The 16,977-nt window shown below is 41.8% G+C and overlaps 1 protein-coding gene across 1 annotated transcript in view; it reads right to left on the bottom strand.

The window, feature by feature from the left end:
* LOC143963830 (stimulated by retinoic acid gene 6 protein-like) overlaps positions 1-16,977 on the bottom strand; it is an 86,760-nt gene that overhangs the window by 9,078 nt on the left and 60,705 nt on the right. Inside the window, exons 13-16 of the mRNA XM_077473560.1 lie at positions 15,788-15,836; positions 14,696-14,813; positions 8,375-8,494; positions 2,407-2,570 (exon numbers count right to left, since the gene is read on the bottom strand). Coding sequence (XP_077329686.1) covers positions 2,407-2,570; positions 8,375-8,494; positions 14,696-14,813; positions 15,788-15,836 — 451 coding nt within the window. The remainder of the gene's footprint in view (positions 1-2,406; positions 2,571-8,374; positions 8,495-14,695; positions 14,814-15,787; positions 15,837-16,977) is intronic.

The following is a 16,977-nucleotide window of genomic DNA, read 5'->3' as shown; positions in this document are numbered from 1 at the left end:
ATAGGGTGGGTCTTAATCAGGAAGGGGTGTGGCCTTGACAGGAAGGGGTGGGGTGTATTTAAATTAGGGGGTACATGAGTTTTGTCAAGCCTAGTTCAGCACAAAACCTAAATACACCACTGACCTTATGGTTATAGTGCAGGTGGAAAGTGGTTAAAGGAGCAATATATACCAGGAGTGAGTTGTGCAAAATTCAGGGATGCGCTATGCGCAGTTTCAGGGGTGCCCAGGAGCGGACTGACAACTCATGGGGCCCCCGGGCAATAGGAGATTATGGGGCCCCCAGGCAATCAGAGATTATGGGGCCACACAGTATACACAAACACTCACACACAGTATACAATCACACCGTATACACAGACATGTTTCTATTGGCTGAGAAGGTACTGGAGAGGTGGGGCAGCTATAATCTCGTGATTTTTTCGATCAAAAGGATGTTGGTAAAGGGTCATTTCAGAGACGGATGTAAAAAAACGCAAATTTTGACATACTGTCCCTGGTTTTACTGAGGCTGGCAACCCTGATGGGGCCCCCTAGTGGCATGGGGCCCTCGGGCAGTGCCCGAGTGGTCCAATGGTCAGTCTGCCCCTGGGGGTGCCCTATGCACAGAGTGCTAAATTCAGAGGTGTGCTATGAACAAGGTGCAGTATTAGGGGTGCACTATGTACATAGCGCACCCCTGAACTCTGTACAGTGTGCAGGGTTCAGCTCTCTGTTGCAGGCTGTCCACATCTCACTTCCACCTCTTCTCGGCTCTGACCTCTGCAGCACACTCCCCAATGCCCCACTTCAATACACATATCCCTCCACAGCCCTCATCTCTTCTCCGCCCCCAAAATCTTCCACCTTCCCCAGACCGGGCAGCGCACTCCCCAATGCCCTACTTCAATACACATCTTTTTTTTGTTTATAGCGCAAAAAATAAAAAACGCAGGGGTGATGAAGTATCACCAAAAGAAAGAGCTATTTGTGGGAAAAAAGGACGTCAATTTTGTTTGGGAGCCACGTCGCGCGACCGCGCAATTGTCAGTTAAAGCGACGCAGTGCCGAATCGCAAAAAGTAGTCTGGTCTTTGGCCAGCAAAATGGTCCGGGACTTAAGTGGTTAAACATAACTCATTCCACAGAAACAACTAACTTGAGTTTTCACTGAGTGTTTAGCATAATGTCAATTTTAGGATATTTGTCAAAAAGTTTTGAGGAGCTTAAAAGGAGGTCCTCTACTAACAATGTGATTATAGTACAGCAATCTCCCCACTGAGCTATTGTGTTTTGACAAGGGGAAAGTTTTGAAAGATTCTTTTACATACACAGTATGAAGCAATTGACTATTAGGGTGCATGTGAGTATGGTCAAAAACAGCATATGTATTGTAGCAGAATTCAAAGATACTGGAGTTGATTTACTAAAGAAAAATAGGCTGCAAAGGAAGTTGCACATGGCAAGGGAATTTTCCCCAGAGCTTAGTGAATGTGGTGAAATTTCACTTTTGCAAAGAACAGCCAATCACATGCAGGGAAAATAAAAAAAATTTAAAAAAGCTTTTTTTTGCTTGTACATAATTGGATGATAAAAGTAGATATGGGCATGACGAAAAATGTGTTTAGTTTAGTATTAGATTAGTTGATCTAGTTGTTTAGTTTAGTTCAATTTGGATGATTCATTCAATTTGTATTTGGAATTCGTTTTGTCTTTTTTTGAATTTTCTTTTACCGAATTATATATATTTTATTCCTTGATTCGAAGCGTTCGAATCGATAAATTTCGAAACGGTCATTTTTCAATTAGAATGTGGCAGAGTGAACAAACATAAGAAAAATCTCCACTAAATGATTACAATAACTCTTTAAATCACATTTTGGCTTAACAAAAACAGCATTATTTCGAAATGGTACTCTAATAACACACACAGTCTTTGATTTCAAAAATATGTTTACAGTTTGAATTCAAATGGAATTTGATGTAAAATTCGATTTGAATTTCAGAAATTCAAACAAATTTAGTTTCTTTTTTCGGAGCATTCAGTAAAAAATTTTTATACTGTAATTCAGGTATTTGAATATATCCAAATCTCCGAATAACGAAGAATTTGTCCAAATATTCATTTGGAATGAAACGAACCGCACATGTCTAGATAAAAGCTCATTCACTAAACTCTAGGAAAAATTCCCCATCAAAGTTAAACTTCCCTTGCAAAGTAAACAGTCTATTTTCATTTACTAAATCAACCTCATCTCAAAAACGAATCATGTTGAAAACTTTGCTTTCATGGTACAACAATTCATGCGCAGTTTCCTCAAACTCATATGATCCAAATATGAGCAGCATGCAGATAAAATAAGGTTTAGAGATCTATCACACACACACAAAACATTACTGTACATAGACAAACACTGAAGGTACCCACCCATATCGGCTCCTTCAAAACCTCTTGGGAAAAGTGGACGATCAATCCTAGCCAGTAGCCAGCTCCCCAGGAACACGTTAAATATGACTCGGAGTAAACATGAGCCCAAACCAAGGATAGCTGAGTAGAACATGAAGAAGTAGCTAAAGTTCTGAAATCCTCTCCTAGGAAAAATAATATGATTTGGACTACTACAGACAACATGAACAACTAAAGAAGTACATCACAATTTGCTGAGAAATTATGAAAAACACGACAACATAACCTTACTCGTAGAAATGCACATTCTGAGACTTGTCAATGCAAAGCAATTGCTTGGAGCGGTATTAAACCCAAAACCAAGAATGCAATTTACTGCAGCTTACCAATCAGCAGATGTGGTGGCTGCATTTGTTTTTAGGTTTTTTTGTTTTGTTTATTTTAGGCTTTTTACCCTTTGTTTTCACCTGGTGATCTGGCCAGTTACATACCTCCTGTAGTGTCTTCACTCTGGATGAAGAAGTGACACCTTTGGACAGCAACATTGTCGGTCTTTTGATACGCTAAAACAAATTGACTCCAGCTAATCCTTTGTAAGCAGTTACAACAACAGTTTTTTTTCTTTTGGGATAAAAGATTTAGATAAAACCAGATCATTTTAAGCAGCCCTGTCAGTGTTAAATGGTTTGCCTTAACCCTCTAACTGCCCCACCTTCAGGACAGCTTGTTTCTTTGAAAAACAGACTTACTGGCCAGATCACCAGGTGAAAATAAAAGAAAGGTAAGCCTAAAAACAATATGAATGCAGCCATCACATCTAAGAATTATAAAGATGCAGTGTAATGTTTGCTTATATTTATTACAGGTACTTAAATAAGGCCATCAATGTATGCAGTGCTTTACATACAGGTATACCATATTTATCGGCATAAAACATGCACCATCATTTTAGGAGGGAAGTTTCAGAAAAAAAACGAAAATTTTAAATAAAGAACTTTAAAGCAAAATAAGGGTCAGTGGCCATCAATGCAGCCTCACCATTGCCCATCTGTAGCCTGATTAATGCCATCTGCAGCCTCACAATTGCCCATCAATGCAGCTTGATCAATGCCCATCTACAGCCTCACCATTGGCATGAATGCAGCCTGATCAATGCCCATCTGCAGCCTCACCTCAGATTACTGCTGCCTCAGAGGGGACCGGGAGGGGGGCGGGACAAGCGCTGTCAGATTACATACAGAGAGAATCTCCTGTTTACTCGGCGGCCTCTGTAATACAAAGTCACGCCTCCTGGCCTGGCTTCTATGATATCACTGGTCCAATGCCAGCCCAGGAGACAAGACTTCCTATTACAGAGGCCTCTGAGTAAACTGGAGATTCTCTTTGTATGTAATCTGACAGCTCTTGTCCCGCCCCCTCCCCGTTCCCTCCTAGGCAGCCCAAATTGCAGTATCGGCGTATAACACACACACTCTATTTGCACCTGATTTTCAAGGTAAAAAAGTGTGTGTTATATGCCAATAAATACAGCATATATTATACATTCACATCAGTCCCTGCCCTCAAGGCACTTACAAGCTAAGGTCCCTAACTCACATTCATACATACACATAGTAGGGACAATTTAAACAGGAGCCAAATGGCCTACCACCACGTCTTTGGAGTGTGGGAGGAAACCCACGCAGGCACAGGGAGAACATGCAAACTGCAGGCAGGTAGTGCCGTGGTTTGTATTCAAACTGATGACCCTTGGGCTATCCTCTGGGAGTGATAACCACTTAGCCACTGTGCTTTTGTTTTTCATACTAATTTAAGGCTAAAGTCTAGTTTTTTGTTTGGTTGGTTTTTGTTTTGGGATACAGCATCATACGCATTAGTTATTGGTGTGTGTGGTATAATGATGTATATCCCATTACCTGCAAGTGGCTGATTCTACTGCCCCCTAACAGCCACTGGACACTGTCCTGAGTGGCTGTCCTCTGGTTCTGTGAGAGGTAACTACAGGTGCTGCTACAGAGAAAATGTGTGCCACTCACCCACCCCCTTCTGCCTTTCCACTATTCATATTGTTCCTATTACTACAGTAGCGCTACCCTGGTAGGAGCCACTTGAATATTGTTGGTTCCTCACGCTGCCTCTTTAAACCCAAGAACAGACTCAACTCCACTGACACACCTGGCAGTAGTGTAGTGTAAATACTAGGCTTGTCCTGATACCACTTTTTTAAGACCGAGTACAAGTACCAATGCTTTTTTTCAAGTACTCGTCAATACAGATACTTTTTTTTTAATGTCATGTGACAATTTTCAAAACACGATACAGATTAGGTAGGTGGCACTGATATGCAGCACTGATGGGCACTGATAGGTGGCACTGATTAAGCAGCACTGGTGAGCACTGATGGGCACTGACTGATGGCTGGTACTGACAGATCTTGGGTCACTGACAGATGGCGGGCACTGATAGTTGGCACTGACAGGTGGCTTGCACTGATAGATGGCATTGATAGGTGGTACTGGCACTGATAGATGGCACTGACAGGTGGCTGGCACTGATAGGTGGCCCTCATGGGCATTGGGCACTGATGGGCAGTCACTGAAATGCCATGAGGAAAGGCTGCCTGCGATGGTACTCCTTGCACTCGGCCGCATAAAAGCAGTAGTGGCCATCTTGTTTTACACTTGTTATATAGTTTGGGCTGGGTGTAACAAGATTTCCACTGCTGGCTTACTGCGGCCGAGTGCAAGGTGTACCAAGATGGGTGTCGGGATGTCCAACCGCCAACGTTGACACGGAATGTCACTTCCGCTGTTCCGCCTGCAGACTTACGGTTGCGCTGGATCGCTTTATTTATCTCTCCCAGGTATCAGATCTGGCATTGGCAGCATTTGTGCAAGTACAAGTACTCACGCAAATGCTCGGTATTGGTATCAGGACAACCCTAGTAAATACCGCAGTGAAAGACTTCTGGTGAACTCAGAAAGTAACTTTTACTATGAGCTTGCTTAAAAGAAAATAGAACAAACAATCACAGTGATATAAAGCAGTAAACAAGTATGATGAAATATAATAAAGGACAAAGTCAAAAAATCAACAAGATCAGGTCTGTCTGCTTTCAGGGAACTACTTTAAGTGGAATGGCCCCACAAGCAGAGGTAAACACATGAGAATAACAAGTCAAGAAAATGCAATGTTAAAGTGGTTCTGCACCTAAAAAAAAAAATATTAAAAGCCAGCAGCTACTAATATTGCAGCTGCTGACTTTTAATAAAATCACACTTACCTGTCCCAGGGTCCAGCGATGTCGGCGGCAGATGATGAGCGATCGCTCGTCTCGCTGCTGCCCCCCCCCCCCCCGGCATCCTCTGTCAGGAAATCGGGAAGTGAAACATTGCGGCTTCACTGCCCGGTTCCCTACTGCGCATGCGCGAGTCGCGCTGCGCGTCTCTTCTGGTCCCCCGCTGTGTCCTGGGAACTGTGTTTCCCAGAACACAATGGGGGGAGCGGGGCATCTGCGGCGGTCTGCCCGGAAGTGGGTGCAGATACCTGGATAATCCAGGTAACTGCACCCCCCTCCCCCCTGAAAGGTGCCGATTGTGGCACCGGAGGGGGGGAGGGATCAGATTAGCGGAACTTCCCCTTTAGGGTGAAGAACCGCTTTAACTTTAATAGAGTATCTGATAACTTCAAATGAATTGGGCTATATGAGTCCAGGCAGGAGGAGAGTAGAGAAATTACCATATTTTTGTCTGTCAGTCCTCTCCCTTCTTCACCCTAGCACCACAGTCCCAGCAAGCCTGCTTAATCACAATACCTGACCCAGTGCATTGAATCAACCCCCAGTGTGGATCCACTTGTAAGTGACTAGTGTCCTGAACACAGATGGAGCCCTTAAGACTTGTTGATCTCCTGTAATGAGGTGAACACAGTACATCCAGAAGGGCTTGGCATGCAACCACTGTTGTAATCCAATATAGTAGTGGATAATGGTGTTCATTGCCAGGCAGGGTGTAACAGCATCACAGTCCTGTGTAACTAAGAAAGGCAGAGCAACAAAGTTAATTCAGAGTCCTGACTTAGGGAGGATTGGGAGAAAGCCCTCTCACCAACTCCTGTGTCCAAATACTATGGTACCAGTCCTTTTGAGTGCCCAATTGACACCTCCCCACGGGAGTATCACACGCTGATCGGGATGCCTGAGAATACACTCGGGGTCCTCCTTTAGCTCCGAAGGCCCGCTGCCGACTTCCTGACTGTAGCAGGCGCAATCCCCCAGATCTAAGGCTGCAGCACTCTGTCCCCATGTCCAGACTCTCTCGCACCTCGTGATAGCTCTATCCTCTCCCAGGAAGCCTCTTTTCCTGTGCAGGAGTGCTTCTTGGGCTATGTAGTTCTCTATGTGTTGATTTCAGTCAAGCAGCCTGATCTGGGAACTTCATCTCGCAAAGTTCTTTTACAGCTTCTCCAGTCCTCCCTTGATTGGCTAACTTTACTCTGCCAATGAAGAATTAGAGGAAAGGGTAGAGTGGGCTGTCTTGACTGTGAACATGTCTGTTAGAATAAAAAGGGAGAGGAGAATCACTCCTGCAGAGTTGACAAGCTGTGTCTCTGTTCATTGAGAGTCCCGGCCAACTTGGCAATGTAGTGGTGATGCAGAGCAGCCGCTACAATACACATCCATAATGCATTGTGTTCTGTACATGGGTGGTGGAAACCTGTAATTCAAATGCCCCACCATCCATTCACAGAATATGATGCATTGTGGGTTTATAGTAATAAAAACAGTATGAATAGCGGAAAAGGCAAAAAGGGGTGGGTGTATAGCAGTGACCACAGTTACGTCTCAATGCCAGAAGACAGCTTCTCAGGGCAGTATTCAGTGGCTGAAAAGGCACTGCAGGTGGGATTTTTAGCATCATCAACATTTTGCAGGTTATGGGATACACATCATTACACAACTAATGGTGTTGTATCCCCCAAAAATTTAAATAAACCACCTTAAGCAATTGATTTACACTGATATGTCTTCAGCTTTAAACTCACAAAAGAGCTCCATTGAAAACGATCTACTTCTTACTGTCAACACAACATAGCTCCAGTTCAGCTTTAACCACTTGACCTCCGGAAAGTTTTACCCCCTTCGCGACCAGGGAATTTTTTGCTGTTCATACTGCGCTATTTTAACTGACAATTTGCGCAGTTATATAATGTTGTACGCAAATGAAATTAGAATTTTTTTTCACACAAATATAGCTCTTTTTTGGTATTTGATCACCACTTTTTTTTTTTTTTTTTATTATATTATAAATGAAAAAAAGCCTAGAAAATTAAAAAAAATGTTTTCCATTTGTTATAAAACAAATCAAAGATTGCAATTAAAAACATCAAAAATTAATAAATTGAGGACAAAATGTATTCTGCTACATGTTTTTGGTAAAAAGAATCCCAATAAGTGTATATTATTTGGTTTGTGGAAAGTTATGTCTACAAACTATGGTTTATACTTTATACTGGAATTTACACAGCTATAGATGTTATACTATAATGGTGGTGATCAGTGTCTTATAATAGGACTGTGATAGGGTGGTGGGTAATCTGGCGCTAACAGACACTATCTGGGAGGGTTATCAACTGACACTGACGTCACTGGAGACACCAGTACAGTGATAATACTTACAATGACACTGTACTAATAATATAACACTGGCTGGGAAGGGGTTCACTGTGTGCCTAACAATGTGTATTTTGTGTAATGTATGCTTCTTTTACTTTACTATCTGGCTGTTTTTTTTTCCTTGCTTTTCAAAAACAAAAGAAAATGAATGCAGCCACCCCATCTACAAACTGGTAAGCTCCAGTACAACAATATTTGTTTTTTGGGATTATTATCGCTTTAAGTTTTGGATGAATTCTGGTTGGTTTGATTGCTAGCAGGACATAAACCATAAATAAAGAATAATAAAGTAGCTCTGTCAATAAAAAGGCTTACCTGTTATTGATGGCCAATGGTTTACTCTTGTCAGTTGGTAATATTTTGTCTTGAAGAAATAAGAACTGAGCTGCCACAACCTGGGCTAGCATCACAGCTATCATGAGGACTATGCCTAACCTGCAACAAGAAAAACAAAATTCCTATATTAAAGCTGAACTTTAGGCAGATACGAATGGCATGCATTAACTCAGTTCTGTATTCATCAATTCATCCTTTAAATGTAAGCAGTACTTAAAGTGGTGTTCCAGCGGAAATTGTTTTTTTAAAAGTCAGCAGCTACAAATACTGTAACTGCTGACTTTTAACAAGGACATTTACCTGTCCAGGTTGCCCGCGATGTCGGCCCCCCCGAGGCTGATACATCCCTCGTATCATGTCCTGGCGCTGCCATCTTCACTAAGGGAAACAGGCAGTGGAGCTTTGCGGCTTCACTGCCTGTCCCCTACTGCTCATGCACGAGTCGCGCGGCACTTTGTGAATGAGGCGCGCTGTGTTCTGGGACACACACACATTTCCCAGAACACACCACGCCCCATTCACCAGAAGACAACGCGAGGAGGAGAGAAGACTGAAGATCACTGCAGAGTAGGAAGAGGCAGATTAGGAAGACTGCCTTGCAACAGGGGTTTCTGGTAAGTTAAAGGAAAAAAAAATCAAAATTTTTTAAAGAATATTAAAGCTATTTTTTTTATTTTTTTTAGGGTGGCCCTCCACTTGAAATTTTACTTGGTATTAGATTCTTACTGTCCCTGTACAACAGAGCACAGACTGAAAAAGGTAGAAACCACACAAGGGGACAATCAGTTGTGCAGGAGCAGAGCATGTTGATATAAAGGAGAGTTCAGAGTGCCAGAGAGAGGAGCTCACTAGTCTGCTGCTTCTCTGTTCACTGTCCAGTCACAGGGAGAAGAACTGTTCATGTTACTAAGCTGCAGCAAAGAAATTTCACATCTCTCCCCCAATACCTAGGGCTGTAAAGTGTGGTAGAGCTGTGCAAGTCTCAGAGCTGGAAGAGGAGAAACACACATCCTCTTGCTGGTAAAACTGTTCCTCTGTGTGTATTGCATCCACACATTTAGCTGTTTGCATGGAGCTCAGATTAAAGAATTTCCTCATATACATGTAGAATTTCCACAAAGGTCTGCATATCCTCTAACTCAGTGGTCATCAACCCTGTCCTCAGGGCACACTAACAGGCCAGGTTTGCAACATAACTGAAATACATGACAGGTGATATCATTTGCTGCTCAGTGATTGCAGTATTTTAGTCTGCATCTCCCCAAGGTAATACATGGCCTGTTAGTGAACCCTGTCCTCACTGCTCTAACAAGTCTATAGTATTTTCTTTGACCAAAATTCTATTAAAGCAATTTGATTTTCTAACACTAGATGGCGGTAAATAAACATTTTAAAGGCAACAAAGTTAAGGGATGATTGTTTTTTTTTTCCTTCTTATTTGAATTGTTTCATTTGCAAATACACTGAATTTGTTTATTCACAACAGAACCAGGTACAAAAAAGCTAATGAACCAGCTACTGACAATGGATAATTATGGCTAACAGCCACTTTACACCAGAGCTGTTTTGTTGTGCGTTGTCCAACGTTGGGAAAAGCCAATGTAGCACCAATATTTTAAAAAGGGCCAAAATACATCCCTGGGAATTACAGAGCAGTTAGCCTAACATCAATAGTATGCAAGCTCTTGGAGGGGATGATAAGGGATTATATACAAGATTTTAGTCATGAAAACGGTATCATTAGCAGTAAGCATGGATTCATGAAGAATTGTTCTCGCCAAACCAATCTATTAACCTTCTATGAGGAGGTGAGTTGCCATCTAGATAAAGGAAGACCCGTAGATGTGGTGTGTCTGAATTTAGCAAAAGCATTTGACACAGTTCCCCATAAACCAGGAATATGCAATTAGCGGACCTCCAACTGTTGCAAAACTGCAAGGCCCATCATGCCTCTGCCTCTGGGTGTCATGCTTGTGGCTGTCAAAGTCTTCCTATGCCTCATGGGACTTGCAGTTCTGAAACAGTTGGAGGTTCGCTAGGTGCATATCCCTGCCATAAACATTTACTGTACAAAGTAAGATCTGTCAGCAGGGACCATAGGGTGCGTACATGGATTGAAAACTGGCTACAAGGACGAGTTCAGAGGGTGGTGATAAATGGGGAGTACTCGGAATAGTCAGAGGTGGATAGTGGGGTCCCCCAGGGTTCTGTGCAGGGACCAATCCTGTTTAATTTATTCATAAGCGACCTGGCGGATGGGGTAAACAGTTCAATCTCTGCATTTGCGGACGATACTAAGCTAAGCAGGGCAATAACTTCTACGCAGGATGTGGAAACCTTGCAAGTAGATCTGAACAAATTAATGGGGTGGGCAACTAAATGGCAAATGAGGGTTGTGGAAAAATGTAAAATAATGCATTTGGGTGGCAAAAATATGAATGCAAGCTGGGGGGAGAACCTCTGGGGGAATCAAGGATGGAAAAGGACCTGGCGGTCCTAGTAGATGATAGGCTCAGCAATGGCATGCAATGCCAAGCTGCTGCTAACAAAGCAAACAGAATATTGTCATGCATTAAAAAGGGAATTAACTCAAGAGATAAAACAATAATTCTCCCGCTCTACAAGACTCTGGTCTGGCTGCACCTTGAGTATGATGTCCAGTTCTGGGCACCAGTCCTCAGGAAGGATGTACTGGAAATAGAGTGAGTACAAAGAAGGGCAACAAAACTAATAAAAGGTCTGGAGGATATTAGTTATGAGGAAAGGTTGCGAGCACTGAACTTATTCTCTCTGCAGAAGAGACGCTTGAGAGGGGATATGATTTCAATTTACAAATACTGTACTGATGACCCCACAATAGGGATAAAACTTTTCTGTGGAAGGGAATTTAATAAGACACGTGGCCACTCATTAGAAGAAAAGAGGTTTAACATTAAACTGCGTAGAGGGCTCTTTACTGTAAGAGCGGCAAGGATGTGGAATTTCCTTCCACAGGCGGTGGTTTCAGTGGGGATCACCGGTAGTTTCAATAAACTATTAGATAAGCACCTGAACGACCACAACATGCAGGGATTTACAATGTAATACTGACATCAAATCACCCACATAGGTTGGACTTGATGGACTTGTGTCTTTTTTTTCAACCTCACCTACTATGGAACTATGTACCCGCTACGCATCAATCAAGAGAAATAACATTGGTGGCAGTTGGTGTTATTCACGCCCATGTGCTGCGTTTCCTTGCACTATGCATCATTTTTGAGCAATCCATCACTATAGCAATGCTATATAGTGCATCCAACTGCAGCTCAACATGTCTGCATGTGACAGCACAGTACAAATTAACTTAACAAAACAATAATTTTTCCACTTTCAGCTGCAATCTTGCTGATCCTGTATTCACACTGTACCTAAAAGCACTAACGTCTCCTCATCGGGATAAGTTATGAGCTTCACCAAAAAAATAGCCACAGCAAATATACAGTATCGTTTTTTTGTTTGTTTTTTTAATTACACTTAATCAGCAACCACAAAGGTGGCTATGTCTAGTATTATAAACACAAAACACACCTTAATATAATCCAGCTCAAAGGAGCTCAAGAAACAGGCACTCAAACCGCAAGTATACATATTCATAGCTCCCAACTGTCCCTGATTTCGAGGGACTGTCCCTAATTTGGAGCAATGTCCCTCTGTCCCTCATTCCTCCTCATTTGTCCCTCATTTTGGTCTGATCTATATAAGTGTATATAAAATGCACTTTTTATCTATTAAAAAGTGTTATCCAGAGCTAAACCTTTCATCTAATTTCTAAATTGCTGCATTTGTAAATGCAAAAAAACAATATAAAAGAATAGTAGTGGTAAAAAAGCACTTGTGGGTAAGGATGAGCCGAACACCCCCCTGTTCGGTTCACACCAGAACCTGCGAACAGACCTAAACTTCATGTGAACTTTAGAACCCTATTAGAGGCTATGGGACTCAAACGTTCAAAATCTAAAGTGCTAATTTTAAAGGCTAATATGCAAGTTACTGTTCAAAAAAATTTTCTCCCTAAATATCCATACCAGACCCTTCAGGTCTGGTATGGATATTAAGGGGAACTCCGCGTCAAATGTAAAAAAAAATTGACGTGCGGTTCCCCCTAAAAATCCATATCAGACCCTTTATCCGAGCACACAACCTGGCAGGCCGCAGGAAAATAGGGGGGGGGGGGGCGAGAGAGTGTCATCCCCCTCCTGAACCGTACCAGGCCACATGCCCTCAACATTGGGAGGATGCTTTGGGTTCCCCCCCAAAGCACCATGTCCCCATGTTGATGGGGACAATGGCCTCATCCCCACAACCCTGGCCGGAGGGCCCTGGTCCTGGCCCAGATCCCGGCCCACCCTCTGTTTGAAATGGTAAGGGGGTACAAACATACCCCTACCATTTCACAAAGAAAGTGTAAAAAATTGTTAAATAAGACAAACACAATTTTTTGAAAAAGTCCTTTATTAAAAAAAAATAAAAAAAGATTCCAGCGGTGGTAATCCACTCTTGCTATCCAGCGACGGATGATCATCTCTCCGGGGTCCAGCGATGGCTGATCTGATCCAGCGACGGGTGATCTCTCAGTCCAGCGCAGCGCAGTCCACCCATCCTTCCTCTGTCTCCACTGTCTGAGACACTGCGGGATCCCAGCGGCCTGATACTTCTTATATGAGGAGGGCGGGGCCATCCGTCACCTGACCCCGATCCCCTCTGACGCAAGTGGGGAAGCCGGGCTTCCCCAATGACGTGTGGGTGACCCGCCCCCCTCTGATGGAACGGAAACCTGCAAGAGTGGATTACCACCGCTTGAATCTTTTTTTTTATTTTATTTTTTTTAAATAAAGGACTTTTTCAAAAGTGTGTTTGTCTTATTGAACTATTTTTTACACTTTCTTTGTGAAATTGTGAAATGGTAGGGGTACTTTTGTACCCCCTTACCATTTCAAAAAGGGGGGCTGGGATCTGGGGGTCCCCTTGCTAAAGGGGGCTTCCAGATTCTGATAAGCCCCTGCCTGCAGACCCCCACAACCACCGGCCAGGGTTGTGGGGATGAGGCCCTTGTCCCCATCAACATGGGGACATGGTGCTTTGGGGGACCCCAAAGCATCCTCCCAATGTTGAGGGCATGTGGCCTGGTACGGGAGCCGACAATTCATTATAGCCTTTTTTTCCTGCAGAAATGACACTTTGTGCAGGGACAGTTCTAAGCACGGGAAAGGCCCATTCACAGGCATACTATAGACACCCCCCAGGTACGAAATTTAAAGGAATATTACACTTTTATTGTTTCACTTTAATCATTATTAAAATCACTGCTCCTGAAAAAACTGTCGTTTTTAAAACTTTTTTTTGCATTGATACATGTCCCCTGGTGCAGGACCCAGGTCCCCAAACACTTTTTAGGACAGTAACTTGCATATTAGCTTTTAAAATTAGCGCTTTAGATTTCTCCCATAGACTTGTACAGGGTGTTCCGCGGCTTTTCGAATTTGCCACGAACACCCTAAATTGTTCACTGTTCGCTGTACAGGTGAACAGGCAATGTTTGAGTCGAACATGAGTTCGACTTGAACTCGAAGCTCATCCCTACTTGTGGGTTTAACCAATCTTATTTTTTTGTACAATTCTCCTTTAAGGGGGCGTGTCAAGGAGTGTGTCCTATGCCTGCATACTTTTGCTGATAGGTGTCCCTCATTCCCATCTCAGTTGGGAGGTATGCATATTGTAAATATGTATCAGTGCGTTACTATAAAACATATGCCTTAATCTTTGCGATTGTGGTATGAACCAGCCCTAAAAGTTATGTGAAACCCAGGATCACACTATGAGGAGACAAGTAATCCTTGAACCATACCTCCAGGATCCTGGCATGCCCCCAATTCTAAAGTTTTACCCAATATTACTGTATAGATTTAAGGAAAAAAAAAACACAAAGAACACCAATATTCCAATTCCAAGAATACATATGCCTCTTTTATTTGGATAATATATGTTTATCCCAGAGTTCAGCTCTAGGGATACCCTAATGCCCCACTTCCTATCTGCATTTACCTCCATTCTGAATGGGCATTATGCCCATGAACACTCTGTGGGCACATATCTCTGTGATTCTGAAAATGCTTGCAGGCAGATGACAGTTCCGTTATACTTCATGAACTTCATTATCCTGTATAACATTATGCTTCGTATAGTTCTTTCACATACAGAAAAATGTGACTTAAGGTAATAACATGCAGGGAAGAAGAAGTGACTAGGTAGAGCTCTTACACTGTGTAGCCAAACCCTTGCAGTATGACCAGTCCTCTTCCCTCTTGTATTGGAATGACGAACCAGAATGTTATAATCAAGCTGATTAGGAAGAACATGATATGCAAGAGAAAATATCCTGGAAGCAAACAAAAGAGACATACGGAATACACAATCATTACAAATCACAGGAAAATGATTCTCTTCTCTTCTAAATGCGGTTTAGGTTTTTATGAGTACATAGGAATGATACTAATTTGGTAAAACAATATATTTCTGGACACTGGGAAACACAAAATATTTATGTATAACTGTCATTTTATATACTCACATTTTCAAGTGGTAGTAAACTCCGCATTTGATTATAACCTATAGGTAAGCTTATATTAAAGCTTACCTGTAGGTTAAATGAATACAGTGCCTTGAAAAAGTATTCACACCCCTTGCTATTTTCCACATTTTTTCATGTTACAACCAGAAATGTAAATTTATTTTATTGGGATTTTATGTGATAGACCAACACAAATGCCGCATACACACGATCAAACAATCGGGTGGAAAAGTCCGGCAAACTCAAGTCCGCCGGACAATCCCCCCGTGTGTAACCTCCGGCGGACTTTTTTGACCCGAAAGTACATCGGACTTAGAAAGTAGTTTTGTACTCCAATCTTCCCGCCGAAAGTGGCACATAATTGGGAATTGGAAGGAAAATGATAAACTGTTTTAAAAAATTTTTTAAACAAAACTTCCTCTTTGTTTACCTGCAAAGGTAAAGCATAATGGGCTACTATGCATCGCCGTACAGCAATTTGCAAATATCTCCTAGACCGTGCAGGTCTGGGAGGTATTTCAAGCACCTACAGGTAAGCCTTAATCTAGGCTTGCCTGTAGGTTAAAGTGGTTGTAAAGGGTTTACATCCACTTTAATGTAAAGTAAATACTATTCCATTTTGGCCACAAAAGTGGAAATACACTTTGAGTGAATTGGGTGGAAATCTGACAATAGTCTGCAACCAAAGACAATTTCTTAAAATGGATCTGATCGCTGCCAAGGAGATGGAAGGATGTTGCCATTCTACCCAAATCTGCATACATATGTCATCTTTCACTTACCCCATAGTAGGTAAGCTATCTGATTTCCTGTGTATCTGATACTGGCTGCCTAAAACAGAGGAACAAAGTGTAAATAACAAATGGTAACATCTAATACAGTATATAGTATACTGGCTATACATCATAGTTGGAAATTTGCATGCATGCTGCCCCATTTTATGAGGGTACCATTTATGTTTATAGTATGGGTATATCATGTATGGGGCGGGGGGTCATTTACCTTAAAAAAATGTAGAAAGGAGAATTTCAATAAAAAAAAACTATTTTTCTTTTTTGTTAAAAACAACAAACATGTTCTACTTACAGTAAGGCCCATTGACAAAGAAATGATCAGTCTATAATTTTAATGGTAGTTTTATTTTAACAGTGAGAAACAGAATAACGACAAAAATATCCAGAAAAACTTGAAAATTTTGGGAACCTTTTTAAAAAGATTTACCAAGACTCTCTCAGAACTATTGTTGCAAAGAAATGTACTAAAAAGTGTTTATAGCTCTCAGACTTATTGAAAGACCTCTAGTTTGTGACCATTAACATTTTAAAGCAGGGTTAACTAAATGTAACTGTGCAAGAAAATTAATTCTACCATGAATTCTGTATCTCAATTCAGGACACCAACATGTCCTCAGTCTATAATTTCTTGTATGAGTTCATTTAAAATAAAATGTTACATTTTGGTCTTCATCAACAATTTTATCAGCATGACTATGTACACATTCTTTACTTATAATTTGAATATTTGCTTTCTATGATGCACCCAGTCTAGAGAATTTGCATTGTGATCTTGGTTTACTTGTTTTATACATTTTCCACCTGTAAAGTGGACCTTTCAGTAGCTTTACAAGTCTGCTTTAATAAATTCCTTACTTGTAACAATGTGCAGCAACAGTATATTTTGTTTTAACAAAGTTTAACCTATGACAATTAAAAAGCCACCCTTGAGCTCCAGTGCCCCTTTGCCTAAGCTGAGACATTATAATCAGTGTGCTGCAGGAAAAGGAAGCATTTTCTCTGTCTCCTTATTCCCAATGATCAAACTGAAACTCTGTAAGCCCCCGTACACACGGTCGGAGATTCCGACAGAAAATGTCCGATCGGACCGTGTTGTCGGATAATCTGATCGTGTTTGGGCTCCATCTGACTTTTTCCGTCAGAATGCCCGACCAACAAAGTTTGAGAGCTGGATATAA

The sequence above is a fragment of the Lithobates pipiens genome, unplaced genomic scaffold (genome assembly GCF_037356315.1).
Source record: "Lithobates pipiens isolate NorthernLeopardFrog02 unplaced genomic scaffold, aLitPip1_a1.2 Scaffold_8, whole genome shotgun sequence".
Lineage (NCBI taxonomy): Eukaryota > Metazoa > Chordata > Amphibia > Anura > Ranidae > Lithobates > Lithobates pipiens.
Note: the sequence above shows the minus strand (reverse complement) of the source record. Positions and strands in the feature narration are given on the sequence as shown.